We start from the raw sequence: 20,729 nt of genomic DNA on the forward strand, positions 1-20,729 counted from the left end.
ATATGGTATGGTTTGGTATGGTCTGTCATTGCACAATATGGCAAGGTATGCTACAGTACCACCTGTAATTGTATGCTGTGGTATGTTATAGTATTGCCTGCCATTTTAAAGTATGGTATGGTACCTCCTGTCGGTGTATGGTATGGCCTGTCGTATAGTATAGTACAGATTTGTATGCAATAGCATTGTATGGCCTAACAATGTATAGAATGATAATTTATGGAATGGCCTGTCATTACATTGTGTGGTATGGTAAGGTGTGGCGTGGTATTGTATGGTAGGTCACTGTATAGTATAGTAAGATATGGAATGGCATTGTATGGTATGGTCTGTCATTGTATAGATTGATATGGTGTGGTATGATATGTCATTGTATAGTATAGTATGGTCGAACATTGCACAGCATCCTATGGTATGGTACAGCATGTCATTGTATTGTATAGTATGGTATGGTATGGCCTGTTATAATATAGTATAGCGTGGTATGGTATTGTGTGGTCTGTCATTGTATATTATGGCATGGTGTGGTATGGTATGACCTGTCACCGAATGGTATGATATAGTATGACCTGCCATTGCAGAGTGTGGTATGGTATGTTATGGTACAGTTGTCATTCTACAGTATGGTATGGTATGAACTGTCATTATTTAGTATGAGAAGGCATGGTTTGGCCTGTCATTGCATAGAATGGTATGGTATTGTCTGTCACTGTATAGTATGGTAGGGCCTGTCATTATATCCTGTTAGTATGGTATAGTATGGCCTGTCATTTAATAGTATGGTATAGTATGATATGGTATGATGTCATTTTATAGTATGGTATGGCATAGTTTAGTATGGTATGATATATCATTAGATAGTGTAGTGTGGTATAGCACAGTGTGGTCTGTCATTATATAGAATGATGTTATGGCATGGCATAGTATTGTATGGTTTCAGATGGGCTTCCACTGTACAGTGTTGTTTGGTATGGTATAGCTTGTCATTGTATAGTACAGTATGCTATAGCCTATAATTGCATAGTATTGCATGGTATGGTCAGCCATTGTATATCATAATACAGTATGGTATGGCCTGTCGTATGATATGGTATGTCCTGTCATAGTATAGTATTGTATGGTATGGCCTCTCATTGTACGGTACGGTATTGCATGGTACATTATGGCCTGTCTTGTATAGTAAGTATGGTATGATATGCCATGGTATGGTACAGAATGGTTTGTAATTGTATAGTATGGTATGGTATGGCCTCTCATTCTATAGTATAGAATGGTACGGGCTAGCATACTATACTATGGGGGTTATTACAACTTTGGAGGAGGTGTTAATCCATCCCAAAAGTGACGGTAAAGTGACGGATATATCACCAGCCGTATTACGAGTTCCATAGGATATAATGGACTCGTAATACGGCTGGTGGTATATCCGTCACTTTACCGTCACTTTTGGGACGGATTAACACCTCCTCCAAAGTTGTAATAACCCCCTATGTGTGGCCTGTCATTGTTTAGTATTGTATGGAATGTTATGTCCTGTTGTTGTACAGTATTGTATGGTAAGGTATGAGCTGTCATGGTATGGTGTGGTATGGTAGGACCTGTTATTGTATAGTATGGTATGGTATAGTTTGATATGACCTATCAATGTACAGTATTGTATGGTGTGGTATGGTATAGTATGAGCTGTTATTATAGGGCATTATGTGGAACAGTATGGTATGGTATGGTATGGTATGACCTGTCATGATATGGTATGGTCTACAATTATATAGTATATTATGGTATGGCATGTTATTGTCTTGCAGAGTATATTATATTATGGTATAGCATGCCTTGTCACTGTATACTATGGTATGGTATAGCATCATCTGCCACTCTATAGCATGGTATATTATGGCCTGTCATAATATACTATAGCATGGTATGGCCCATCATTGTATAGTAAGGAATGGTATGGTATGGTATGGAATAGTATCATATGGGCTATCACTGTAAATAATTATATGGTACGGCCTGTCATAGTTTGGTATGATATGGTTTGGTATGCTATACTATTGTACAGCCTCCCATTGTATAGCTTGGTATGGTATGGGTTGTCATTGTATAGTATAAGGTATGGTATGGCACGTGATTGTATAGTATTGTATGGTGTAGCCTGTCATTGTATATTATGGTATCCCGTATACTACAGTATGCTATGGCCTGTCGTGTAGCATGGTACAGTAAGGTATCTTAAAGCTATTGTCCTGGGGTTATTTTAGCATTTATATGGGCACATTATTTTAGCATTAGGCCTGCGGCTTGTGCCCTTTCACTTAGTTGCATTTTATTTTATTCCTCTTATTATTTTAGCCCAAGCTTCATTTCAGTGGAGATATTTTATTATTTTTATAAGTTGCCCTTTCAGGCAGCATATGCTATTCACTTTGTTGCATGACACTTTTATCCTATGCTCAACCCAAGGTAGCAAACAATAGTTTACTGGGCATTGCCGCTACAAAGAGTACGACGTCTACAATACACAGGCAAAACACGTATTATCACATCTGTGCAGTTCTTAGAACATCAGATGGTTTATTGTAAAATACCACTCTGCCCCCACCATCTTAGAGGGCACATTCCAGCCAGCTTGTCATCCCATGCTGCACGTTGTTTCTTCTGAAACTCTGCGCCTTCTCTTCATCCTTGTGGGAGGACTCCCAGCAGAACAACAGACTTCTTCTCTACCTATATTAAAGGTACGGAGATTGGGTGTCTTTCCGGGGACTAGATGGGCAGATTGGGGCTAACACTACTATTGGTCTCATGTAGAATCTTAGTAGTGCAGGTACGGATTTTAGAATCATTATTGTGATAGTATGGTGGGACTTTTCCTTTGTTTCACTTTCCTAGCCACCGCTCTAATGGTAATATTTCATTATCCTTATAATCACAATTCATGGCTTTCTACATAGAATGCAGTTGCTTCAATAAATGTATTGAACCAAATCCTGCTTCTGTTTGTCTTTGTATGTGGTAGACGTGTGTAACTGAGAGAAAGAGGTATGATCTGTTCCACCACAACCTTTCTGAGGAGTCTTATGGTATGGTATGGCCCATCACGTGATAGACTGACACAAATCACCTTTACTCTCAGGTTCTGGTGAGGTGCTGCTACCTAGCTTAAAGGGTTAGGCCGACAGCTGTCACACGGTGTGGGATCAGACTCGGGCCATCACGCTCTTCGGTGCTGCTGCCCAAATTCAGTAGTCTTGTTGGTACAATGAGAGTCCTATGACACTATCATGCTATGGTATTGCATGGGCGGTCACTGTATGGCATGGTATGGATTGTCATTGTATTGCATGGCATGGTATTGTCTGTAATACTATATATGGTATGCTATAGCATGGTACAGCCTGTCATTGTATAGCATGGCTTGGTAGGGTTTGGTATGGAGCGCTATGCTTTAGTATGGTACGGAATGATATGTCCTGTCATTGTATGGTATGGTACGATATGGGCTGTCATTGTATGGCATGGATTGACATGGCATGACATGGTAAGGGCCAGTGGAATTATGTGGGAGGGGATGGCCAAATTATGCAGCAGGATTGAGTAAATTAGGTGGTAAGGAAAGGCAAATTATGTGGTGTAATGCAGCACATTTTATGATAGTAATACTGTGTTATGTTTGTCATTTTTACACTTGTTAACCCTGTTGGGCATTGTTTTCACCTCATTTTAACACCAACGTATAACAATAAGCAACCAGTGAACCTTTTCAAATGGCTGTCCACTGTGCTGTAACATGTGTCGCTCCTTTTTTTAGTAACTTTTGAACCTTTTGAGCTAAAACAATTTTTTTTGCAGCAAATGAAGGATTATGTTTCAAAAGGCCTGTATACTAATATGTAATTATGCAGAAATTTCAGTGGCTGCACAATTGCGTTATTGCAATGGCCCTGGGTATGGTATAGTATAGTGTGCCTGTCGTATTTTTTGGTATGGTCTGTCACTGTATAGTGTGGAATGGTATGGAATGGCTTATTGCATAGTATAGTCTGGCCTGTCATTGTATTGCATGCAATTGTTTGGCATGGCCTGTCTTTATATAGTATAGCATGGTATCGTATGGTACTGTATTGCCTGTCTTTGTATAGTAGGGGATAGTATGGCCTGTCATTGTATAGTATGGTATGGCATGGCCTATCATTGTATTATATGGTATTGTATGACTTGTCATTGTATAGTATAGCATAGTACGCACGGCCTGTCGTATATTATGGCATTGAATGCTATGCACTCGTACTGTATGGCATGGTATGGTCTGGCATTATACTGTATAATATCAATAAAATATATTCATTGACATGGAAAAAATATCCCTGAAGACTCCAAGAGATAAATAGAAAGTTTAAATATTAAACAAATGTACCAATTAAAAAAAATACAGGTGTGGCATGTCATTGTATAGAACGGTATGGTATAGCATGGTATAGTATGATATTACCTGTAATTGTATAGTATGGTTGGTATGTTGTCATATGGCCTATCATGCCCTAGTACGGTTTGGACAATTATTCTATAGTATGGTATAATATAGTCTGTTATGGTATCATATGGCCTGTCATGGAATGGCATAGAATGGGATGAAATGAAATTGTATACAATGGTATGGTATGGCATGGTATAGAATGGGATGAAATGTCATTGTATACAATGGGATGGTATGGCCTGTCGTACAGTAAAGGGTGGTGAGGTACAGTATGGTATGCTAAGATAACATATGGCCTATCATGCTATATCATGGAATAGGCGGTCATTGTATGGCATGGTATAGTTTGTCATTGTATGATATGGTATGGCCTGTAATTGTACAGTATGGTATGGTATGGCCTGTCATTGTATGATATGGTATAACCTGCCATTGTAATTATTGTATGATATAGTATGGTAAGTTATGGTATGGCCTGTAATTGTATATTATGGCATGCTATGGCCAATCATTGAACAATGTGGTCAAGCTTGTTATTGTATAGTATGGTATGGCATGTTCTGCCCTATTATTGTATGGTATAGTATGGTATGGCTTGACACTGTCCAGCATGGGATGGTTTGGTGTGGTATGCCTGTCATTATATAGTGTGATACACTATGGTTCAGTATACACAGTATACAGTAGTATAGCACAGTACAGTATGCTATGGTATGGCCTGCCATTGAATAGTATGGTATGCTGTGGTATAGTATGATATTGGGTTCTTGTCATCTTGTGATGACATAGGACTGAAATGTTGATAGTTGGAAGGTTGGCTGGTCATGAGTAGGTTGAGAGGAGACTTGTGACTGGAGTGGACCTGCCAATGCTGTTAGACAATTCAGATGTATCTTTTATTGTTGGTGTATGCTTTGAGAATCAATTACAAGCGAAGAAGCAATTATGAACTGATCTCTACTGGGAACAAAGCTTAACATATGGCCTGACATTGTATGGTACATATGGGATGGTATGGCCTGTCTTTGTACAAATGGTATGGTATGGTAGGGTATAGTAAAGCTTGTCCCTGTAAAGTATGGTATGGTATATGTTGGTGTGGTATAGTATGGAATGGAAAGGTATAGTATGGCACAGTATGGACTGTCATTGTATAGTAAGGTATGGTATAGTATGCGCTATCATTGTATAGTATGGTATGGTATGGTATAGTATGACCTGTCTTTGCTTAGTGTGGTATAATATGGTATTTTGTCATTGTATAAAATAGTATTGAATGACACAGACTATCATTGGTATGGTATGGTAAAGTGTGACTTGTCAATTTATATAATGGTATGGTGTGGTATGATTAGGTATGGCATGACATAGCATGGCCTCTACTTGTATATTTAACTATGGTATGGTGTGGATTGTTTTTGGTTATGATGGTATGGTATGGCCTGCCATTATGGCATGGTATGGTATCATATGAAGTGTCATGGTATGGTATGGGCTGTCACTGTGTTGCATGGTATGGTCTGTCATTGCATAGTATGGTATGGTATTGCCTGCAATTGTACAATATGTCATGGTATAGTCTGTCACTGTATAGTATGATATTGTATAGTAGAATACAGCCTGTCATTGTATGGTATTATATTGTATGGTATGGCCTGCCACTGTATAGTACTGGATGGTATAGCGTGTCATTGCATAGTATGGCATGGTATGGCCTGTCATTGTATTATATGGCATGGTATGGTACATTATGGTATAGAATGGCCTGTCAGTGAATAGTATGGTACAGCCTGTTATAAAGTAATACAGATTGGTATGGTGTGGCCTGTCATTGTATAGTATGTTATGGTATGGTATAGCATTGTATGGTATGGCCTGCCATTGTATACTGTGGCATGGTACGGACTGTCATTGTATAGCAGAGTATAGCATTGTATGGTATGGACTGTAATTGTATAGCAGAGTATGGCATTGTATGGTATGGCATGCCATGTCATTGTATATATATAGCATGGCTTTTCACTCTATAGTGTGGCACGGTATAGACTGCCACAACGTGCCATGGTATGCTATAGCCTGTTATTGTACAGTATTGTATGGTATGGTGTGATCTGTCATCATACATTATGGTATGGTGCAGCCTGTGATTTTATGGTAAGGAATGCTATGGTTTGATATGGTATTGTATGGCCTGTCATTGTATGGTATACTTTAGTATGACTTGTCAATGTACAGTATGGTATGGTAAGGCCTGTCATTGTATAGTACAATAAAGTATCTAAAGGCCTGTCATTACATTGTATGTTACGGTATGTTGTGGCTTGTCATTTTAAAGTACAATAAGTATGGCATGTTATTGTATAGAATGGTATGGTATGGCATAATATTGTATGGCCAGTCATTGCACGGTCTAGTATGGGCTCTCATTATTTAGTATGGTATGGCCTGTAATGGTATAGTAAGGTACGGTATGAATGGTATGGTTAAAAAAGGCCTTTCATGGTATGGGCTGTCATTGTATAGTATAGCATTGTATGGTATGTCATGGCATGTCATTGTATGGAAAGGGTATGGTATGGCTTCTCATTGTGGAGTATGGCATGGTATGGTACAGCCTGTCATTGTATAGAATGATATACCATGGTACGGTGTGGTATGGACTCTCATTGTAAAATATGTTATTGCATGGTATATTATAGTATGGTATGGTCTGTCATTGTATAGTTTGGCATTACCTGTGCTATTGAATTCACTGTATTGTATGATATGGTATGGTGGGGTATGGTCTTGTAGGGCCTACTATTGTATAATATGATATGATATGCTATGGCCTGTTAATATATAGCATAGTATGGTATGTGTGTTCTGTCATTTTATAGTATTGGATGGTAGGGGATTGCTATGGTATGATATTGCATGTCATTGTATGTTATGGTCTATAATTATATAGCTGGTTATGGTATAGTACGGCTTGTCATTATATAGTAGGGTATGATAGAGTATGGCCTGTCATTGTATTGTATGGTATCATCTGTCATCATATAGCATGCTATGGTATGGTATTGAATTCATTGTATTGTATGATATGGTATGGTCTTGTATGGCCTGCTATTGTATAGTATGATATGGTGTAGTCTTACATTATATGGTATAGTATGGTAAGGTGTGGTATGTCATTGTATAATATTATATGGTATGTATGATATGGTATGGTTTTTGTATGGTATGATGTGGCCTGTCATTGTATGGTATGGTATGTAATTGTATAGCAATGTATGGTATGATATGATATGGTATGGTGTACCATGGTATGGTATGGCTTGTCATTGTATAGCATGGTATGGTATAGTATGGCCTTTCATTGTGTAGTTTGGCATAGTATGGCTTGGCCTGTCAGAAATGATCATGGTGTGGAATTTCATTGTATAATATGGTATGGTATGAGCTATCATGGTACGTTATGGTATGATATGGTATGGACTATCATTGCATTGAATGGCACAGTATTATATAGCCTGTCATTGTAGAGTAAGGTATAATATGGCATGGTATTTTTTATATTTTTTATTATGGCCTGCTATTGTATAGTATGATTTGGTATGGAATGGCATGGCATGGTATGGTTAGTTTGGCATGGTATGGTCTGTGCTTTATAGTAAAGCATAGTACGGTACGGGATAGTATGGTACAGCTTGTGATTGTACAATATGCTATAGTATGGCTTGTCTGTCTATTGTATGGTATGGTACGGGCTGTCATAACATACTGTGGTATGGCCTGTCATTGCATAGCATTGTGTGCTATGGTATGAACTGTCATGATATGGTACGGTAGGTATGGTATGGTATAGTATGATATGGAATAAGCTGTGATTGTATGGTATGGTATGACCTGTCATTGTATAGCATGGTAAGGTATGGTATGGCCTGTGGTTGTATAGTATGATATAGTAAGGTGTGGCGAGGCACTGTTTGATAGGTCAATGTATAGTAAGATATGGAATGGTACTGCATGATATGGCCTATCATTATATAGTATGGTATGGTATATCATTGTATAGTATGGTTTGGTGTAGAGTATCCTATAGTATAGTATAGCTTGTCATTGTATTGTATGGTATGGTACTCTATGGTATGGCCTGCCTCTGTATAGTATGGTATGGTATAGCCTGTTATTACATATTATAGCTTGGTATGGTATTGTGTGGTCTGTCATTGTATATTATGGTATGGCATTGCATTGCATGGTATGCTATGGTATGGTATGACCTGTCATTGTATGGTATGTAATGGTGCAGTATGACCTGTCATTGTATGGTATGGTATGGCCTATCATTGCAGAGTATGGTATGGTGTGGCATGGTATAATTGTCATTGTACAGTATGGCATGGTATGGCCTGTCAATATTTAGTATGGTAAAGTATGGTGTGCTATGGTATGGTATACTGTGGCATGGTATTGTGGTGTAGTCTTATCATCTTGTGATAGCATAAGACTGGAATGTTGATTCTTGGAATATTGGCCGTTTGTGAGAGAGCAGTGGTGTCAATACTGTTGCATGATTCACATATATCTTTTATTGGTGACATATGTTATCGACAATACATTTTTAAAAAACAAAGTAGAAAAGGTAAACTGATCTTTCTTGGGAACAAAACTTAATATATGGCCTTATATTGTATGGTATGACTGGACATGTATTTGTGTGTATAGTATTGTATGGTATGGAATGGAATTATATGGCCTAGTATTTAATGGTGTGGCCTGTCATTGCCTGGTGTAGTATGGCCTGTCATTGTATTGTATAGAATAGTATGGTGTAGTTTAAAGTGGTATGGTATGGTTTGGTATGGCCTGTGACTGTATAGTATGGTACAGAACGGGTTGCTATGGGATAACCTGTCATTGCATAGCATGGCCTGGCATGGTATGGACTGTCATTGTATGCTGTGGTATGGTATAATAAAACCTGCCATTGTATAGTACGGAATGGTATGACATGGTATGGCCTGTTATTGTATAGCATAGCATAGAATGACATTATACAGCCTGTCATTGTATAGTAAGGTCAAGTATTGTATTGTATGACTTGTTATTGTATAGTACGGTATGGTATAGTAGGAATTGTCATTGTAGTGTAAAAGGATGTAGCATAGTGTATTTTGTAATTTTGTATAGAATGCTGTGGTATGGTATGGCATGGTATAGCATAGTATGATATGGTGTGGTATAGTATCAAATAGTTTTCATTGTATAGTATGGTATGGCCTCTCATTGTACAGTATGGCATGGCCTATAATTAGATAATATGGCATGGTATGGCTTGCCATGGTATGGTATAGTATGGTGTGCTATGGCCTGTCATTTTATAGCATTGCATGGTATGGCCTTTCATTGCATAGTATGGTATAGAATGACCTGTTATTGTATGGTGTAATATGGCATGTTATGATATGTCCTGTAGCTATATAGTATATTATGTTATGCCATGTTATTATGTAGCATAGTATGTTATTGTGTGACCTATCACTGTATGATATGGTATGGTAATGGTGTTGTGTGGTATGGCTTGTCATTGTATGGTACAATATGGTACTGTATAGTAGGGAAACATATTATATGGTCTGTCATTATAAAGCAGAGTACAGTATGGTATAGAATGATGTACCATTGTATAGTATGATATGGTCTCTCATTCTGTAGTATGGAATGATGTGGTAAAGTCTGTCATAATATATTATAGCATGGTGCGGTATGGCCTGTCACAATATACTATGGTATGACATGGCATATCATTGTATAGTAAGGTATGGTAAGGAATTGTATGTTAAGGAATTGTATGGTACGGTATGGTATGGAATCATATCAGCTGTTACTGTAAAATCTGATATAGTGTGGCATGCCATTGCAAAGTATGCATGGCATGGTATGGTTTGGTATGTATAGTATGGTACTGCCTCTCATTGCATGGTATAGTATGGTAATGGCTGTCATTGTAAAGTATGACAAGATATGGTACAGCATGTGATTACATAGTTTGGTATGGTGTGGCCTGTCACTGTATGTTATGGTATGGTGTGTGATCGTATAGTATGGTATCATATGGCCTTTCATAGTATGGTATGACATGTCATTGTATACTATAGTATGCTACTGCCTGTCGCATAGTACGGCACAGTACTGTATGGTATCATATGGCTGAATCATACTAAGGTATAGGCGGTCATTATAGGGCATTGTATGGTATGGGTTGTTATTCTATGGAATAGTATAGTATGAAATGGTATGCTCTTTCATTTTATTGTATGGTATGAAGCGTTATGGTATGGTAAATTCAGATGCATCTTTTATTGCAGATGCTCCTGAGACTAAATTGCAAACAAAGTAGTAACCATGAACTGATCTTTATTGGGAACAAAACTTATGATATGGCCTGACATTGTATGGCACAGTATGGGATGGTACGGTATGGTCTGTCTTTGTACAGTATGGTATGGAATAACATGACCTGTCATGGTATGGTGTGGTATGGTAAAGAAAAGCCTGTCATTGTATAATATGGTATGGCATATGTTGGAAAGGTACAGTATAGTAAGGTATTGTACGGTATGGTATGCCTTGTCATTGTATTTTACAGTATAGAATAGTATGGCTTGTCATTGTATACTATGGTACGGTATAGTATGGCCTGTCATTGCATAGTATGGTGTGGTATGGTATGATATGGTATTGTCTGTCACTATATAGAATGGTATGGAATGGCACAGCCTATCATTGGTATGGTAAGGTGTGGTTTGGTATGGCATTGCACTGCATAGTATAGTATGGTAATGTATGGCTTGTTGTATGGTATGGTATGGTATGGTATAGAATGGTACGGTAATGTATGGTATGGTATGGCCTGGCCTGTCATGGTATGGTATCATATGGTATGGTGGGGTATTGTATGTCCTGTCATTCTATAGTATGGTATTGTATGCCTTGTCATTGTATAGTATGGTATGATTTGCCTGGTAATATATAGTAGAGTATGGTATGCTATAGTATGGCCTGAAATTATGTTATATGGTATAGTATAGTATGGCTTGTCATTGTAAAGTAAGATAGGGTATGGCACAACCTGTGATTGTATAGTTTGAGGTACAGTATGGTATTTCCTGTGATTATATAGTACTGAATGGAATGGTGTGACCCATCATTGTATAGCATAGTATGTTATGGTGTGTCATTGCAAAGTATGGAATGGCATGGTATGGTATGTTATGGTATTATTTGGCCAATCATTGTGTGTAATGTATGAGCTGTCATTGTATGGGATGGTATGACACCAGCATGGTATGTCCTGTCAATATAGTATGGCAGAGCACGACCTATCATTTTATTGTATGATAGTGTGTGGTGTGGTGTGGTGTGGAATGGTATACTATGCTATGGTATGGCATGGTCTGTCATTGCATAGTATGATATGGTATGGCCTGTCATTCCATTGTATGATATGATATGGTGTGGTGTCATATGGCTTGTCATTGTATAGTATGGCATTGTATTGCCTGTTATTATATCGTAAATGATGGTAAAATATGATATAGCGAGTCCTGTAATTATATAGTATGATATGGTGTAGTATGATATGGTATGACCTGTCACTGTATGGTATGGTTTGGTATGATATGGTATGGTCTGTCATTGTATAGTATGGTATGCAATGTATATGGCCAGTCATTGTATAGTATGTATGGTATAATATCTCCTGTCATTATATAATACAGTAAGGAATGGTGTGGCTTGCCATTGTATAGTATAGTATGGTATGGTGTGTCATTGCATAGTATGGTATGATATTGTATGTTATTGTATCATATGACCTAACAGATGATGGACGGAATGCTGAGTAATGTTCGGCATTCCATCCATCATCTGCTCTTTTTGCTTTTGTTGCCCTAAGTGGGAAGGGTATGGCTTGACGTGGGTCCTGTGCTCACTGTGCCACTGGATTCAAGCAAGCCTGGCTGATGAGTGGTGATACCCAGAAACCAGTCCCAGGATTCTTGATTCCGGTCCAGGGAGGGCCTGGCGTGGCAGCTTGGGCTGGACTGTATCCACGGGGAGCAGGTTCAAGACTGATTTGCATATGGCTGGGTCCAAACTAGGGTGGCATGGTGGGCAAAACAAAATACAGATTAAACCCAGATCTTTGTGACTGGGGGAATGTTTGCATTGTTCAGCATTCTGTCCATCATCTGTTATTTTTACTGTTGGCATGGTATGGCATAATATGACCTGTCATTTTGTAGTATGATATTGTGTGGTGTGGTATGGTATGGTATGGTACGACCTGTCATTGTATATTATGGTATGGTATGGCAATTCATTCTATTGCATGATACGTTATGGGATGGTATGCTATGGAATGGTATGGCCTGTCATTGTATAGTATGAAGCTGTATTGCCTTTTATGATATAGTATAGAATGGAATGCTATGGTGAGGCATGTCATTGTTTAGCATGGTATAGTATAGTATGGTATGAGATGGACTGTCATTGTATAGTATGGTATGGTGTGATATGGTTTGTCGTTGTATGGTAAGTTTTGGCCTCTCATTGTATATAATGCTATGATATGGCATGCGGTGTAATTGTATTGAATGATATGGTATGGTACTGTATGACCTGTCATTGTATGGTATGGTATAGTATGGTATGATATGGTATGACCTGGTATTATATAGTATAGTATGCAGTGCTGTGGAGTGGCCTGTTAGTGTATGGCATGGTAAGGTGTGGCCTGTCATTGTAGGGGATGGTATGGTATGAAATGGTGTTATGTGGTATGGCCTGCCATTGTATTGCAGAGTATGGTATGGTATAGCCTGTCATGGTCTGTCAATGTGTAGTCAGGTATGGTATGGCCTGTCATTCTAGTGTATGATATGGTATGGGATGGTATGGTTTGTCACTGTATAATATGAAATGGTACGTGCTGTTATTATTACATAGTAAAGTATGGTATGATATGATATGGCTTGGCCTGTAATTTTACAGTATCTTATGGTATAGGATGATATGGTATGATATGGCCTGTCATTGTATTATATGATATGGCTTGAAATGATATGTTATGGCCTGTCATTGTATAGTTTGGTATAGTATGATATGGCCTGTCATTGTGTAGTATGGTATGACCTATTATGTACAGTATGGAATGATATTGTATGGCCTGTCATTGTATAGTATGATATGTTATGAAATTGTATGGTATGGTGTGGCCTGTCATTGAATAGAATGATACAGTAAGTATGGTATCTCCCAGCACTATATAGTACAGTATAGAATAGTGTGGCCTATCATTTATAGTACAGGATGGTATGGCATGTCATTGCATAGTGTAGTATGGTATGTTATGGTATGTTATGGTATCATACGGCCTATCATGGTATGGTATGGCATGGCGTCCCATACAGTTTGGTATGGGATAGTATGGGCTATTATTGTATAAAATGGTACCATATGGGATGGCATAGTATGTAACGTCCTGTTAATATAGTATGGCATTGTATGGCCTGTCATTGTATAGTATGATATAGTGTGGTATGGTATTGTATGGTATGGTAGGGCCTGTCATTGTGTAGTATGGAATTGTATGGCCTGTTGTTTTATAGTATAGTATAGAATGTTATAGCGTGGCATGTCATTGTATAGTATGATATTGTATACTACAGTATGGTATGGACTGCCGTTATATGGTATGGTATTTTATGATTAGGTATGATGTGGCCGGTCATTATATAGTATGGTATGGCATTGCCTGTCATTATATATAATTATATGGTATGATATTGTATGACCTGTCATTGTATAGTAGATAGTGTATAGTATTCTATAGTATAGTATGGTATGCTATGGTGTGGCCTTTCATTTTGTAGTATGGTATGGCCTGTCATTGTATGTATGGTATGGCCTGTTATTGTGTGGTGTGGTATGTTATGGTATGGCCTGTCGTACAGCAGACTATAATACAATACTGTATAGCTTGTCATTGAATAGTACAGTATGGTATAGTATGGTCTTTCATTTTATATTATAGTATAGTATGGCATATCTTTGTATATTATGTTAATGGATGGTATGTTATGACCTGTCATTGTATAGTATGGTATGGGATGGTATTTGTTTTTGTATGGCAGGCCTGTCATTGTGTGGTATGGTATGGTCCTCCATTGCATAATATAGTATGGTATTGTATGGTATGGCATGGTATGGTACGGCCTGTTGTTGTAGAATATGGTATGGTGCGGTACAGCCTGTAATTGTATGGTACGATATGTATGATATGCCAATTTACAGTATAGGATGGTGTGGTATGGCGAATAGAAGAAAAAGAACAGGCCAAGAAAGAAGGTGGAAGCAGTTGGAGGGCGTCCAAAAAAAGGAAGCAGCACTTGGTCCATGCTACAGAGACGGTGGAAATACACAAACAGAGAGCAAAGCCAAAGTGAAGCCAGTTTGCGCTAACCAAGACCCAGCATATAAGACTGACAATGAAGCCAACGTATGGTAAGCTATGGGTTGACTCTATGCCCCTTTATGTAAACAAAAGGTCTCCCAAGTAACAGTACGTGGGCTGTCTCAGGCGAGATCTAAAAAAACACATCAGAATTCTGAAGTGGAAGAAACTCAATTAGGTTCTGTGCTTATTTGTGGTTCAAAGATCAGGTGTAAATCCAAAATTGTGCTAAGATTGGGAGTCAATGGTGCGGGGTTATGGCAGTTGCCCACTGATGCAGAACCCAGGGCATTGTCAAATTAGGTAGCTTATTGAAGACAGCAAGGATTTCAGTTTCTGAACGGTTGAACTTCAAAAATGTATTTGCCACCCATTTCTGGGTCGTTTCCAAAAACAATGGAATGATAGGACGTCGGTATATGGAATTTGGTAGTGCCTTGAATAAGAATTGGGTATTCTCTGCAGAGTTGTACATTTTAATTTTGAAATGTTCTAACTGCCGGGTGAAGTGGCAACCTACTTGCTTTCTGCCTGTAGTGGCCAATGGCATGTAGGGCAGCAAAGAAGGACCTTGGCCGCTGTCTGTCCTGGAAAAACCTGTATTGTGCCCCAGCTGCGGTTCACGGTCTTCATTTCTGTTTCCAAAGTTTCCCTTCAGGTGTTTGTTGTTCTGCCTGTCTTTTGTTTGCCCTCTAGGGCCCAGTGGAGAGTTGTTCTTGTGATGAAGTCTTGTTCTCTTCTGACAGTGTGCCCTAACCCTCTCCATCTCTTTCTCATTGTGATGGTGTCTATGCTCTTTTGCCTGCACCTGGTGAACAGTTCCTAACTGGAGATTGGTAGAGGCTAGAATGTTTGCAAGATTCTTCACAGGTTACTGGTATGGAAGGCTGGTAGTTTGGTGATGTCGTTTCTCGCTATCCACCAGCATCTGATCTATAAAAGAGTGTGAACAGATTGCAACTCTGATAAAGCCTCAGCTTGGTGCTAGCGCTGTACTGAGATGCCATCCACACATTGTTCAGTATTCTGAAGGTATTCCTGGTCTTTTTAAGTCTCCTCCTGATGTCACTTCCTGCCCCTTCATCATGTCTGAGAGCACCGCCTAGGTGGTTGCTGGGTGAGGTGGCAAACGTAGATTTTAAATGACAGTGGAACGATGAGTGAAACCTATGGGACTGCCCATAGAAAAGGTTTAGGATTGGAGGTAAAGCCAAAAAAGGAAGACAGACAATTTGTCAGCTTAACTCTGATTGCCACTGTTTCCAGGCATTGAATTAAGATGGGTTGATTGATGGTAGTGAAGGCAGCACAGAGGTCAAGAAGAACTAAAATTCTCTTGTCACTTTCATCCACCAACAGAGGGGAGTCTTCTGTCACTGAGGTGATGACAAGCTCTTGGCTCTTCCCGGGCCTAAATCCAGCTTGTATAGGACGTAACAGATTATTTAATTTCGGTACACTTTATATAGCCTTTTCATGTGGAGGGTCAGTGCTCTGGACTGTTTTACTCGTAGTGTTTGTTATAAGTACACAATGTGCAATGCGCTGTCTCTAGTAAGCTGATGAACATGGTATTATGGGATGATGTGCTCCCTATAATAGCGGGGAATGATGCTGAAGGATGATGAGCTTCCTCTTTTGATATCTGTGTACAATGAGCATCCTCTAGTTACTTGAATGTGATATTGGTGGAGTATCAAACAATCCTAGGGGTGGAAAATGTTATCAGTGTGTGAAGAGATCAATCTAGGGCAAAATATTGAGTTAGTGTGGGATGAGGTCCCTCTTGTGGCTTGAATAGGACTACTATTTGTGATGAACACGCCCTACTGCTAGAGTATTGTAACAACCTGTGATGAGCTCCCTCCAGTGGCTGGACCATGAAGCCAGTATAATCAGCTCCCTCTAGTGGTGGGATGCGATATCAGTGTGTGATGTGTTGGCTAAGACATCTGATTATCATTTTCATTTTCACACACTGTTATAAAGATAGTACCTTCATGATTCCATTCCAATTGTCTCCAGTGGAAACCTGAAAGAGTGTCAAGAAGGCCATCCCAAAGTTCTCAAAGGTGGCGTGTCGACTCATGCCCTCACATGGGTTATCATCGTTGCACACTGGAAAGAAACGTAATACTTGTAATCAGTGAGGACAAATAATAGACACAGCAAGAAGTCTCCTCCTATTGAGGTTTCTTCTGTTAATGCACCACATACTTAGTAGGCAGGGAACGGTTGTCCACTCCAAATTGCTTGTACCCACACAAAAACCCACGCTCAGAATACCTGAAGCCTCTCCCCACCCTGCTTAGACCGAGTTGATGCCATGCAATTCCTTTGCAATACTCAATAAGATTTTCTTCAATGGCAGTTTCTTTCATTTCCCCAACAAGCTGAAAGTTTTGATAGGGCATTACTGTATAAAGAAATGAATGGCAGTGCTGAAAATGGCTGTGATGCACTCCCTCCAATAATGGAATATATTTTTGTGTTCTGTGCTCTTTCTACTGACAGAATATGATACCGGTGAGTGATGAGTTTCCTATAATGGTTGAAATGTGATTTTATGAGGTTCCTGTAGTTGCTGTAATATGTCACGGTGTGTTGAGATTGCTCTGGAGGTGTATTATCAAAATGGGCGATAAGCAACCTCTAATGGTGGAAAGTGAAGTGCATCTGACGAGGAAATCGCGAACTGCCCTGAATAGGCTATCCATATGGCAAGGGCCTTTGGTGGCTCGAAAATGCTATCAGTGTGTGAGGAGATCCCTCTTATGGTGGAATATTAACTGAGTGAGTGACAAGGTCCCCTCTAGTGGTGGAATATGATATAAATGTGTCAAGCTCTCCCTCTCCTTGAGGGGAAGGTATCCTTGTTTGATAAGCTCCCTGCAATGGTGGAATATGATATTGTGGGACGAGCTACCTCTTGTGGTGGTAAATGATATAGTAGAGCTATCAACCGCCCCTGGTGGTGGAATACGGTGTAATGGGCTAAGGGCCTAATGGCTTGCAGCTTCCCTCTAGCAAGTGAATGTGATACCTGAGTGTCACGGTCAGTGTATAATGCTTTCCTTCTAGTGGTGGAATATGATGTCAGTATTTGATGAGCTCCCTGTAGGGGCTAGAAGATGACATCAGTGTTAGATAACCGTCATCTGGTGGCTTGAATATGGCATTGTGTGATGAGCACCCCTCAGCATGAGATAACCTCCTCTAACATGATCAGTGAAGGAGCGTCGCTGGTAAGATTAAAAACTAAGGGGCATTTTTACAAGCACCTAGCACCACCTTGCGCCACCCTTGTGTATTTTTTTTTATGCTACGGCAGCATAAGGATGCCTTTCTCCTATGCTGTGTTTACAAAGTGGTGCAATACTTGCATTGCGCTACTTTGTAAACCCTTCCGCCACATTATGCCTGTGCCAGGCATAATGTATGCAACAGCGGTGTTTCCCGATGCAAGGAGACCCGAAACAATGGTGCAGTGAAATGTAGAAGATTTTACTGTTCCATCTTTTCCATCATTTTTAACGCCTACTCAGAGCAGGCGTAAAAATTATGCACCCATTTTAATCAATAGGCCTCCCTGTGCTTTGCTGCACTAGTGTCAAAATATTTGACGCTAGTGCAGCAATGCGCCACAATAGCATAACAAATTTTGATGCTATTGTCCTAATGAACGCTGTGGTGCGCTGTATTGTAAATATAATGCAACCATGATGTCGTTAGGTAGGGAAAGGGCAATGAAAGGAAAGTGGCGCATCGGGCCCAATGCACCACTTTTTTGTGAATATGCCAGTGGGGGCACATTTACAAGCCCCTAGCGCAACCTTGCGCCGCCCTAGCATAATTTTTAAAAAAGTTAAGGCAGGGTTAAGGGGGCCTTTATCCCGCATCATATTTAGAAAGTGGCGCAATGCTTGCATTGCGTCACTTTGTAAACCCTTGCGCCACAATATACTTGTGCCAGGCATAATGTATGCAAGGCGGACACTCAGACGCATTTTTTCCGTCATTTTTAACGCCTGCTCAAAGCAGGTGTTAAAATGACACACCTATTTGATTCAATGGGCCTCCCTGTGCTTTGCTGCACTAGTGTAAAAAATGTTGACGCTAGTGCAGCAAAGCGCCACAATAGTGTCAAACATTTTGACATTATTGTCTTACCCACCGTCAGGGTGCGCCCAATTGTAAATACAGTGCAACCATGGTGTCTTTAGGTGGGGCAGGGGCGACAAAAGAAAAGCGGCGCATCGAGCTGTTGCGCCACATTCTTGTAAATATGCCCCTAAGCACAAAATGTCCCTTTTGATGTTGCTGCTGTCACCTGGACGCCACGGGGGGCCCGTTCCAGCAGGAAGAGCAGACAGAGGAGTTTGTACAGGAAAATAAGTGCCAGCCGTAAAGCCAGTCTGCGCACGCATAGTTATTTTTTTAAAATACAGGAGTGCTAAGTTGTTTTATTGATAGCTATAACTGTCCACTCCACAAGGAGAGTCACACCCGCCTTCTCTGCCAAGCCATTCGCCTATTACTTTATCGCTCCTTTCCACGGCTTTTTTTTATTTACGACTCTTCCGACTGGGTTTGGTTGTTATGGGAACTGCATCCAGTATCTGTGCCTCCTTAATTTACCAACAGACCAGTTGGCCTGATGTCTTCTCTTGTTATGATTTCCTTCCTCTCATGGGTAAAGTGCCTTTAGCCCCTTCCGCATAGAGTGGCACCCCATCACACATAACCACGGTCCTGCCCTTGGACGCCAATTCACCAAAATGACGAGGGTAGCGGAAGTGACATCAAGCGCCCTTGGACCTCCACTTTCACTCACACACATACTTACATGTACACAAAAATTCACACTTACACACTCTTTCTCACACATAAACACACTCTCACCCGCAAGCATGCACACAACCTACATTTTGAAGCATTTTTACTTGCCTCAGCTGCCATGGAAGGGCATATTCCCAACTAATTGTACCCCATTTGTTTGCACTAATAGTGAATAATATGTTCTTAGTAACTATTAGTGTAATCAAAATTGACAGAAAACAACGAGAGTGGAGCCCCAGCTGACGCCCATAAGGACGAGCTGCCACTATGTTCCTGGCTCTGAATTTGCCACCTTTGAAGCCAGGGGTCGCAAAGACAGTTCCAGGGGTCGCAAAGGGCAAGCCAGGGGTTTCACCCCTGGCGTCCCCTAACTGGCGTCCATGGTCCTGCATGCGTCCCCTTCCTCGCCACTGCATGCCGTACCTTCATCTCTATAGACTAGCTGGGTTCGAGCCATTAAGAGACAACCCCATACATTTTTATTAGAGCCCGAGCACCTGAGCTACAGGGATAGCCTTTTGCACCTGACATGGGACTGACCTGGCTGTGGATTCTAATATATGCAAGAGCAAGGACTCCTTCCAGAGAAAGGGGAAATTCCAAAGATATGCTCCAATCATTGTGATAACCCCTTTCCCTGTTCCCAAAGCCTCGTTTGCACCCAGTCCTCAAGTAAAACCTTTGATTTGATGTCCATTTTAACTACCAGAGGGGCTCTGGTGGTCAGCGTCTGGACCAATGGGCACAGTTCAGGGTAAAACCACTTACTATTTTATCTGGTTTGGGAATCAGTGTTTATGAAGTGGGACTACTAATGCTGGAGCTGGGCTAACTTCTAGGTTTCATCCTCGTGGTTTCCTCGAAACAGTTGTTGCATTCATGATTTTCAGTTGGCAGACGTAGCGACAG

General features: G+C 40.1%; 1 protein-coding gene across 1 annotated transcript in view; it reads right to left on the bottom strand.

Moving 5' to 3' along the window:
• Positions 1-20,729, bottom strand: part of CACNA1I (calcium voltage-gated channel subunit alpha1 I) — an 842,691-nt gene that overhangs the window by 21,915 nt on the left and 800,047 nt on the right. Inside the window, exon 31 of the mRNA XM_069231287.1 lies at positions 16,978-17,099. Coding sequence (XP_069087388.1) covers positions 16,978-17,099 — 122 coding nt within the window. The remainder of the gene's footprint in view (positions 1-16,977; positions 17,100-20,729) is intronic.

Source organism: Pleurodeles waltl, chromosome 4_2 (genome assembly GCF_031143425.1).
Source record: "Pleurodeles waltl isolate 20211129_DDA chromosome 4_2, aPleWal1.hap1.20221129, whole genome shotgun sequence".
In the NCBI taxonomy this organism is placed as follows: Eukaryota; Metazoa; Chordata; class Amphibia; order Caudata; family Salamandridae; genus Pleurodeles; species Pleurodeles waltl.